Below are 10,972 nucleotides of genomic sequence, written 5' to 3' on the forward strand. Positions count from 1 at the left end.
TTAAACAATTGGGCGCATATCAATGAGGCCCGCTAATTTGTAGGCCATCCAGCAGTAAGAGCTCGCCTAAAATTACCGCTGAAATGTCTAATTAAAAACCCCCCTCGCTGCTGAGCCAGCCACGTCAGCTCACGTTTCCCCCGGAATACGCGGCGACAATGGCTGCATTCAAGTCGGCGGTCTAAATAATTAAAAAGACAGGAATAATTACAGTATAAAATTGTAATTATTGGCGGGGGGCTGCTGGGGGGTGGGGCGGTGGTGTGTGTGTGGAGGGGGGGCTCTTGATGGTGAAAGAGGAGAGGATGCGCTTAGGATCAGGTTCAGCATCAATATTGCAGGGAGGTAAAGCTGGGGAGCTCAGGCTGCACGCGGGCTGATGATACTTCATACACGCTCGTCACTCGCTCTGCACTCCAAGCCACACTTCATACACTCTCCACGCGCAGGCACTCGGCTCGAGAGTGTGAAGCATGTCCCGGTTTTATTCGCCACGAGCTGCTCCGCTTCCTACCTGCTGTCAGTGCGTGTTTGTGCAGCGGTCGGTGCGATGGCAGAGCCGGGCTTTGCTCGCCCTCCATAAGTGCCCAGTAAAGTTGTCATGCGCGGGGCACTCTGGGGATGTTCTGCAGCTGGTTTGTCTGTGAAATGAGCCAAAGCACCGGCTTTTAACACGTCATCATTTTCAGAGGAAACATCTGAGCTGATCTAAAGAACAGGTCACGCAGGAGCTGTGAGACCTTTCTGACTTTTTTCTGCGAATGTTCCTCAAACAGCATCAGAGAAATTATTTGTATCGAACATAATGAGTCAAATCTGACTCCTCTCTGATTGTTGATTATAAGTTAATGTTTCATCTTCCACAAGTGAACTTTTAGATGAACTTCTGTTTTTTTTAGACAGTGTAAATAATGGAGTCCTGATACTGATTAGTGAGAGCAATAAACATGAGAAATAGTGCGTCAGCATGTCTCTCTCTGTGTGAGTGAAACTGGGACTAAAGGTGTATTGAGTGAGATGTTTTATGGCCGTCTTTATGTGACATCACAATGCTGGATGTAGGAGATGTGTTTTGTTTTTTACTTTAATTTAGCCTCCGAAAGGGTGTAGTCCTGAGACAAAAGTGTGGCTGATGTAGGAAAGCAAATCTGACTTTGTATTATTTACTTGATTTCCAAATATTGCTCTAAAACGGCACGGCATTATCTCAGTGACACTATTATCCATCGATCCGGTTATTACAGGACTGAATCAAATATTCTGTTGATCCGCGTGTGTGTGTGTGTGTGTGTGTGTGTGTGTGTGTGTGTGTGTGTGTGTGTGTGTGTGTGTGTGTGTGTGTGTGTGTGTGTGTGTGTGTGTGAGACAGCCTGAGGCATCATCATCATGAGCTCACTCCAGATTACACGCAAAGACTCTAAACACAGTCACTTCCAGGTCCAAGCGTCTTTCTCTGCTTTCTGTCTTTCAAATCATTTTCTCCTTTCTGACTCCCCCCCCCCCCCCCCCCCCCTTTCTGTTTCTTTTTCAATCGCCAAAGCCTGGGATTGATTTGTGTGGCCGGCGTGGAAGCCGAACAGATGGCCGTGTAACTTGATGAGCCCGGGCCTTTAGTCATTCCTGGTGCCCTCCACTGTGCCACTCCGGTTTGTCGGTGAGCTCCAACTTCGGCGGAAATAATACAAGATCTGCGTGATTAGATCGGAGCTTATCATTAATACACACCGAGCCCGATCTGTTAAGACCAGCGGTGATTACCTCCCCGACAACATTATGGGATCCGGGTGGAGGCCCCCTAGAGGGTCCTTGACTGGGTTCAGAAAAGGGTCACGACTGTGGCGTTATATTTTTCCTTTATTTTTGGTATCTTTGTGCAGATATCTCCGATGATGTCACGATGTCTCCTTCTTAATTTATATATAATAGCAAATAAATAAATATATAATCACGAGTCTGAGGGCCAAAATGATTTTCCATCTGGGGTCAGCAGGGGCCTAATTGATATTTTTGTTTCTGATCATGTTTGAGCTGCAGAGAGAGAGAGAGGGTGAGACTCAGAGAGAGAGAGAGCCATTACACACCAGCATGACAAGACACAGAGAGAGAGGGGGGGGGGGGGGGGGAGAGAGAGAGAGAGAGAGAGAGAGAGAGGTGCCATGTGTTTCCTGTCTGCGCGCCAGTCACCTCCCCTTGCTCCGACAGGATGGAGGTCCCGCGTGCTGCTGCCTGCCCTGAAATGCACTGAAATAAAGGCTCCTCCTCAGCGCTTTCACTGCCAGTGCGCCTTCTTTTCTCCATCCTCTCTCCCTCTCTGGACTCTCTCAATTTTTGTCTGTTTATTTTCATTTTATTTATTGTTAATATTGATTTCCCAGCCTGACTTCCCCTACGGTGTGTTGCTTTTACAGGAGAGAAAGGTATGTCTCTGTTTTTGTTTTCCTTATCACCAAATTCATCCTAAAATTACAACAATAATTTACAACAGCTAATTTAATTTAATTTCTCGCGATTTGACCGTAACTCGGCTGTATCAGTGGCTTCGTAATACTTCAAAATAGTAACTAAATAAAAGCAGGGGTTTGCGTGCGTTTTGGCACAAGAGACGCCGAAAGTTAAGTACGCGCAGGGGAACGTGAGATAGGCCCGCTTCAACCTAATTTCGAGCAGTCGTCTGCGGCTAATCTGCGCAGAAGCTTTAATTATATATGGGCCTGGTCTTTTATTTACAATGCAAAGACGCACGCTTGGACCTGTGTAATTAGCTCGCGGGAAAGCGGCTTATAGTTGTTCTTTTCCTCTCCGCTAAGCGCATTGACGCAGCTCAGGCTGCATTTTCCTTCTGTCCTTATCCACCTATAAGATTCTTATGTGACCCTTAAGTAGTTCCCCCTTAACGGCTGAGCCGATTTCAGGATAAAGAGTAGCGGTAGAAGTAGATCCACCAACGCGCAGGAGCCTGTAGGACAGGAGAGGAGGCAGAGAGCACGGAAATCATGCTGAAATAATAAATACGTCTAATTAATTTCACTTAAAAAGTATTATTATTATTATCATTATTATTATTATTATTATTATTATTATTATTATTATTATTATTATTCAAACAGTTAAAAGACCCTCTGCTATTGCTTCATTTTAATTATGACACAATTGTAATAATTACTTTTATATATATAATTTTTGGTCAATGCCGATTATAATAATACGGAAATAATATATATTTAATATTTGCCTTTCAAATGGTTATTATTTAGGCGTTTTAAAGTATTTTTATTCGTTTTCTGTGATGTTTTTCATTTTTCTCGCAGACTTGAGTCATGCGAAGATTCAGAACACGGTAAACATATAGTGCTTGCGTAAACAACCCCACGGGCCTCCGGTTCACTGTCTTGTCTTCTGTTTGACTCACAGGCTTCCAGGGATGGAGTCGATGCCCGGACAGCTTCGAGACGCGGGACGAGACGCTAGCTCTTCCCCAAGTTTAAAGCAGGGCGCGCAGAGCTTTTCCAGCCCCGGCTCTCTCAAACCGAACCAAGTGAGTGAGACATCCCTGTACGGGGTGCCCATCGTGTCTCTTGTCATAGACGGCAAGGAGAGACTGTGTCTGGCGCAGATTTCCAACACCTTGCTGAAAAACTACAGCTACAACGAGATACACAACCGCCGGGTGGCTCTGGGCATCACCTGTGTGCAGTGCACGCCGGTGCAGCTGGAACTCCTGCGCCGGGCCGGGGCTATGCCCATTTCCTCCAGGCGCTGCGGCATGATCACCAAAAGGGAGGCCGAGAGGCTCTGCAAGTCCTTCCTGGGAGCGCACAGCCCGCCAAAGCTACCAGAAAATTTTGCATTTGACGTGTCTCACGAGTGCGCATGGGGCAGCAGGGGCAGCTTTATACCCGCGAGATACAACAGCTCCAGAGCGAAGTGCATCAAGTGCAGCTTTTGCAACATGTATTTCTCTCCCAATAAATTCATTTTCCACTCCCACCGCACCCCAGAGTCCAAGTATCTGCAGCCGGACGCGGCCAACTTCAATTCGTGGAGACGCCATTTGAAACTGACGGAAAAAAAATCCAATGATGATATTTGCCACGCGTGGGAGGATGTGAAGGCCATGTTCAACGGGGGGAGCAGAAAGAGGACTCTGCCCATGAGCGGCTCGGGGATGTCCTCGCCCATGAAATCACAGGCCTCGTCCAGCCTGGTTCAAAGCAGCTCCCCGGAGATCCCCCACAAAACATTGCGCTGCGACGAGGATCAGGGGAGCAACAACCTGAGTCTGGCGAGGGGCGAACGGAGTTACCCGGTCATCCCGGTGCCCAGCAAGAGCTTTGGCATGCTTCAGAAAATCCCCCCACCTCTGTTCCCTCACCACCCCTACGGCTTCCCTAGTTATGGGCTGTGTCAGAAAAAGAGCGACGGGGTGCCTGACGTGAACAAAAACAACATCCCCGGTGTGTTTTGGCCCGGCACAAAGGATCCGATCTACCCGGCCTTCCCCATGTTTTGGCCTGCAGCTGGAGGCCTACCGATGCCGCCCTACCCGGGCTCCCCACCCAAACCTCCCCCAGAGCTGCTAAGCGTCCGGCCGGCCGAACTCGACCTGTCGGACCAGAGCGAGAGGGGCGCAAACACACCAAAAGACACCAACCACCACCCTCACCACCAGCAGGACGGCGGAGAGCGCTGCCCCAGCTCCCAGTCCTCCTCCACCCGGAACGACGAGGACAAGTCCGGGGACGAGACCTCTCAGAGGAAAATCAGCTATATCTCCGCCTTTAGACCCGTCGTCAAAGACGCAGAGACCATTGCCAAACTGTACGGCAACCGGGACTCCTACGGGATACGCCCCGGCTACCTGTCCCCGGATTTTATCAGCGAGAGCTCCAGCTACAGATCGATATCACCGGACAGAGACAGCGTGGTGGACGACGACGACGACGACGACCTGGACGTGGACGTGGAGTCCAACCGGGGACAAGGCGAAGAGGATCCGATCCGGATATCACCGGGAGGAGACCACCGCGACTCCCCTGTACCGGAGCGGGTGTGCTCGGGTGCTGAGGAGAGTCAGGAGCAGGCCGATGCAGCCTCAAGCCCCGAGGCGGTCGCAGCATCACCGGAGGATTCCGCTCACACTGGGTCATCGGATGAGGACAGACAGATGCGTAATGGCTCCCCTCTTCATGAAGTAAGATTAGATTAAATGAAACTTTAATGATCCCCTTGGGGCGAGTTGAATTGTCACAGTTGTAGAAAATAAGATTAGAGAATTAGAGAGTGCATTAACATATTAGCCTCATTCAGACTTTGAGAAAGGAAATTCCAGATGTAGATATGTGTTTATTATTTATTATAGATATTAGTCGTAAGAGTGGTTAGTGGGGAGTGTTTGGACCACCTGCAGTGAAACTGCCTGAGTCCACGATTTTCTCCCAAATTCAGTTACAGCAACATTTTTTAATAGATACAACATAACACACACACACACACACACACACACACACACACACACACACACACACACACACACACACACACACACACACACACACACACACACACTGTTTTTTCCCGTTTTCAATGTTAATTAAACCACTGTATCCCAATTTGCACAAATCTGCAGAAATATTAATTAAAATCAAAATACTTTAATAACCCCGCTTCTTTCACCATCTTCACATCAAGCCACTCCTTTTATTTTCTTAAAAAAATAAAAGAGCGTAAATTGCGTGCACCAAATGACCAATAATTGCTGTGCCGCTATTAAAGACGATTGTTCCTTTTACAGGTGTATGCTCATGAAAAGGACGGCCACGTGCTTCTGAACGAGCCTTCCACGTTTGGGTCCAAACAATCGAGCAGCCCCCGCAGATCCAACGGTAATTACCGATCCGGGTTATTAATGCGAGCGGGAGCGTCTCCTCGTCCTTTACCTGAAAATGTTTGTGGCTTGTTCGCTTCTAGGTGTTCACCACGTGTCTGAAATACAGACCCAGCGCACTGCAACGTCCTACCAGGAGCAGGACAGACAAGGTCGTTAATCATTCTGTTATCTGCTGTTTTAAAAATCGTCTTTACTTTTAATTATCGCCACATCTGACCACTTTGGGCTGGTTCGATACTTTTATTCAGCAGCTTTTTATAGTGTTACAGTTAATCAGGTTTTTATTGTTAGTTTTTTTTATTTGTGCGCAGCCGATGGAGCTTTACGCATCGACATCAGCGTGCACGAAAGAGACCTGCAGAACATGGCTAAAGGTAGGAGGCCCTTTTCAAGCCCGAATATGGATTAGAATTGAGAAGGAGGTGATTTAAAGTGCCAGTAATTGTTACTCCATTTTTTTTTTTATTTGAGTACACACAGGGTGTGTTAAAAGCTGTGCTGGTCACTGCATCTAATCAGGACTAAATTTAAGTGTTATTTTAAATATTAACGAGTTTGCTTAAGCAGTTTGGATTGCATTAAATCTAACAAGACCGCAAACATTTTCAAATATAGTATTTTTTATTAAATGAACATTAAATATTGAGTTCCACCTCATTTTAAACAGAGCTAAATACCCCCAGCCTGTTAAAGATGGCGTGCCAGAATCCAAATGTGCATTTCCATTTTTATTTATTTAAATTTTTTTTAGGCCTAAAGTGTTTCCATAGTTGTTAACCACTTAATCACAAGATGTAGGAGTTTTGACTTATTATTATAAGAGGAAATCGTTTAGAGGCTATTAATATTTTAACGAACAGAGCCATAACCCCGAGGCACGGCAGCTAATTATTTTACAACGCTTGGAAAAACCCTGGGACTCCATTATTATCGTCTCCACCTCCAGGCAATGCATGGCAATTACTGTGGCAGCGAGAAAGGAAAACAGTGAAAATGGTTGTTATCGAGGCTGTGAACGCACCTGAGAGTGCGGCTCGCATAAATCTTTATGTGCTGAAAATTCAAGAATATATCATTGTAAGTGGAAGTGTGTGTGTGTGCGCGCTTTAGGAAAAGCTGCTGATTTGTGGTGATTGGTGATGTTTTTTTGTTTTTGTGCAGAGGAATTACAGAAGCAGCTCGTGGAACAAGTGGAGCTGAGGAAGAAGTTGGAGAGAGAATTCCAGCATTTAAAAGGTGGGAGCATCACGAGCGTGTTTTTGTGAGTGAAAGTGACACAGACAGAGAGAGAGAGACACGCATTTTACATCTCTGTCTGGATTTTTAAAAACAGGCCGTGCTTTACAGCCAAACTATTTGCAGGAGAGGGAGTTTTTATTCTTTTTTTCTCCTTTGAATCCTGGATTGTGTCTTTAAATGTATCCCCACAAAGTCAGAGTTTCCATCTGATGTGGCCTTCGGTACTCTTCAGATAATTTTCAGGATCAAATGAAGCGTGAGCTGTCCTACAGAGAGGAAATGGTCCAGCAGCTGCAGATTGTTCGAGGTTTGTCTCTCTCCTTCTCTCTCTATATATATACACATATATTGTGCGCCTCCATAGACTCTGACTGTAAAGCAGATGTAGATCAATGCTCTTTAAGTTTATGAGGGGGAAAAATGGAGCCACAAAAACGTTTAAATATCATAAAGCATTGTAATCCATCTGAAAACAAAAAAACCATGCACTGAACTAAAAAGGAAAAAAGAAAAAGAAAGGAAAAGTGACACTTGCATATTGAAATATTGGCAATTTGTGTCCAGGCTTTTTCCTGTAAATTTCATACTTTTTTTTTTTGTGTCCAGCAGTTCAGTAAATTATTAGGTATCAAAAGGTGAAATTGAAACCGCATTGTTTTGTTACCAAAGGTTATTTTCTCCTAAATCATGCTCTGGAAAATTGAATAGACAGACCATTATGTAGTGCTGTATCGGTTACATGCAGTAGACAGCAACTAATGCCGCCCGTTAAAGGATTGGTTTAGTGTTACAGTAGTTTAAATACAGGGTTCAAGTACACAGAGGGGTCACTCTAAATACCACAGGGGCAAACAACATACATTACACTCCTCCACCTCACATCCTCCAACAGCAGTTTACATTTTTACTTATTTTATTTATTTATTTTTTGTATTCATTTCATTTTTTTTCGATAGACACTTTGTGCAGCGAGTTGGACCAAGAGAGAAAGGCTCGTTATGCAATACAACAGAAGCTAAAAGGTAATTTTATCTGGTCCAAGAAGGAATACGTGTAATCTTTGCCTTCAATTCTAAATATGCAAGTGGAACTTTTTATTAAACATCTCCTGTGATCAGTGATCAATAGACAATATTTAAATTACCACCACCAACAACAACAAAAAGCAATAAGGGGTAGGTTTACAATTTTCAAAACAGTCTCAAGGCAGTGCTCACATGCACACATTAAAACACTGAAAGCACCGCTGTGTTCCTCCTGGTGGCTCTTCAAGCGATTTCAGTGTAAGTGACCAAAAAGCCACAGCAGGCAGCACTCAAATAAAGTGCCCATCTTCCAAACTGGCACTTATTTACAGCTTATTTTCCCTCTTTTTTTTTTACTGGTCCTCCACCACAGCTCAGCACAGAAACATTGTGTTTTTACAACCTTTCCATCCATCTGATTGTCTGTATACTTAATCTGTGCAAAAAAAACCCCCCAAAAATACCCCAGCTGCAAATGCATTTTGCATGAATTTGTACGTAATGGAAAATGCTTATTAATAAAGGTGAGCTGGAAAGAGCATTTGTAAGTCATATGACTTTAACACCCAGTGAAGATAATAAAAATTATGGCCCAATTTGCAAAAAGAAATAAGGAGAATGTGGCCAAATTCAAGCAAACCCCAAAAATGAGTGGAAATGCGCTTTATTTCCTGTCTTCTTTCTATTCCTTTTCACATCGTTGTCCAACGTTTTGAGGTTTTACTGCTGATTTTCTGATTATGTCTCCTTGCTGCTTCCTCTTCTTCTGCAGTGGTTTAATGGCGGCGAACGGGGAGTTAGCTCCACCAACTGTTTCATTTAATTAACAGAAATGTTAATTAATTCTCTTCAAATTTGAACAACATTTGGTGGGAAAGTTCAAATTTGTGGAAACAAAGAGTAAATAGGACTTGGGAGGTGGGGGCGAAGGGATTTTTTTTTCCCCCTGTCACTTACACTGAAGTCATCTTAGGACACGAGGAACATTTACAACAAGTAGAAAGAAAATAAGGGTTGAATATGTGAGTATTGTTACTCTTTACAAGATCAGAGGAGGCATAGATCCAACTCACACTTCATTGTGTCATCGGTAGTTTGTGAGGTTGCATTGTCTGCATTTCCGCTGCATGTTCTCACTGATGGACTCGTTCCTCCCCAGAAGCTCACGACGCCCTTCACCATTTCTCCTGCAAGATGCTCACCCCCCGTCAGTGCACCGGAGCCTGCACCTTCAAACCCCCGCTGCTGCCTCCCTAGTGCCTGGCACAACACAGCACCTGACCCCAGCACAGCCCAAAAAAATAAAGAAAAATAATAATAAAAAAAAGCAACACATATATACACACACGCACATACATAGATATGAACACACAGGCCCGCCTCAAGAGCTCTCACCTCCCACCAAGGAGCACCAACCTGCTGTACAGATGCACTGCTGATTTTAGCACCTGACTTGAGCAAACCCATCGAGACTCAGAGGAGAGGGATTTGACGCCTCCTCAAAATAATAAAAGAAAACGAATAAAACTGAACTCTTGTATTAGAGAGATCAGGGTTTGCTTACACACAGAGTTTATGTTGGGAATCACAGGATTGTAGACGTGAAGCTGCAAAGCTCAAACCAAGGAGTGTCCCCGAGTAAAGCTGTCTGCTCTTGAGCTATTCTGAAAAGAAAGAGAAGAAGAAAAAAACCCAACACTATATACATACAGTATATATATCATGTGACGATGTGCAATGTACATTTGTGATATTAAGTTCAAAATGTATCTCATTGTTTAGATTCTGTTGCTTGTTTGAATATGTTGGATTTTTACATATGTTTGTTATTTATCTGTACTGGATTTAACTTATTGTTTAGATGATTTGTAACACTGTACGTGGTTAAGCACTTTAAATGGGCACAAGTCATGAATTTGACCAAATTCTCTCATCAGAACTACGAGTATGTTTATGGTTTGAATAGAGCACATTATTATTGTTATTACGAGCACTTAACTCAGCAGCCCTTCAGGTTTCACATCAAACAATAAAAGACTTTTCTTTCACCGAGTGTCGCGTCACGCCAGCTCTGAAGTCTTTTTTTGTAATCTCATGTGCATTTTAGACACAAATCCATCACTTTCTCTGTGCCAGGGTTTTCCATGGTGACATTCATCTGTGAGACACAACCAAAAAATCCTTTCTTGTCCACTTGACTGTCTTTTTTATATGGAGAAGACACTGTGGGAAATAGAAACAAATGCCAGTTTCTGACTTGATTTACTCACAATTTACCAGTTTCTGTATGCACTCATGTCCATATGAATAAAATGTGAAGCCACTTTCTGCTCTGTAGCCTTTTACTCCATTGGTTTCTTTCACCGGTGCGAGCCTGACACCTGCTGGCCTCCGCGCAGAATAACTCCTCGTGAGGTGGCTCATATTTCGCCTTATTGTATTTGAGTTCAACATGATCTCTTTCATTAGGCAGCTACATCGGTGCATGACATGTCCAGTCAACTTATAATGTTTGACGTCGAGTCAGGGGAGCAGGCTGATCTAATAGTGAAATCTAATTCTTCTGATGGGAGGACTAATAGATATTGATTACACAGCTCTCGGTCCCTGGATGCTGAGAGAGATACTCACATAATGTCACTGAGACACAATGAATGTTAATTTTCTGTGAACGTAATTGCCCTGCGTGGCAAAGCTCATTCCCTCTGAATACTAACGAGGCCCGCAGAGCTGAGCACAACTACGGCAGGAACGATTGGCTGCTTTACTGTAGTGTTATCCAGCCGCTGTAATATTAAGCAAAAGCTCATTGAGTCTGATA

At 44.3% G+C, this 10,972-nt stretch overlaps 1 protein-coding gene across 2 annotated transcripts; it reads left to right on the forward strand.

Moving 5' to 3' along the window:
• The first annotated feature begins 2,208 nt into the window (after nucleotides 1-2,208).
• On the forward strand, nucleotides 2,209-10,475 carry skor1a (SKI family transcriptional corepressor 1a). 2 transcript variants are annotated; one of them, XM_085458624.1, is made up of 9 exons: nucleotides 2,209-2,417; nucleotides 3,412-5,191; nucleotides 5,792-5,882; nucleotides 5,968-6,036; nucleotides 6,199-6,261; nucleotides 7,049-7,123; nucleotides 7,359-7,433; nucleotides 8,083-8,148; nucleotides 9,311-10,475. In XM_085458624.1, the coding sequence occupies exons 2-9, from the start codon at nucleotides 3,422-3,424 to the stop codon at nucleotides 9,406-9,408; spliced, it is 2,307 nt and encodes a 768-aa protein (XP_085314750.1). In that variant the 5' UTR covers nucleotides 2,209-2,417; nucleotides 3,412-3,421; the 3' UTR covers nucleotides 9,409-10,475. The 2 variants fall into 2 exon arrangements, with proteins under 2 accessions (XP_085314750.1, XP_085314742.1); XM_085458616.1 differs by lacking the exon at nucleotides 8,083-8,148 and having other exon boundaries at nucleotides 9,314-10,475.
• Nucleotides 10,476-10,972: the final 497 nt, after the last annotated feature.

Source organism: Copadichromis virginalis, linkage group LG1 (genome assembly GCF_057382275.1).
Source record: "Copadichromis virginalis isolate Kocher_CV1m ecotype Utaka linkage group LG1, C_Virginalis_male_GT1.1, whole genome shotgun sequence".
Lineage (NCBI taxonomy): Eukaryota > Metazoa > Chordata > Actinopteri > Cichliformes > Cichlidae > Copadichromis > Copadichromis virginalis.

Coding starts and splice junctions, on each gene's coding strand:
- skor1a (XM_085458624.1), top strand. CDS start 3,422: ATGGAGTCGATGCCCGGACAGCTTCGAGACGCGGGACGAGACGCTAGC. Junction 5,192..5,791: donor ATGGCTCCCCTCTTCATGAA/GTAAGATTAGAT, acceptor TTCCTTTTACAG/GTGTATGCTCATGAAAAGGA. Junction 6,262..7,048: donor CCTGCAGAACATGGCTAAAG/GTAGGAGGCCCT, acceptor GTTTTTGTGCAG/AGGAATTACAGAAGCAGCTC.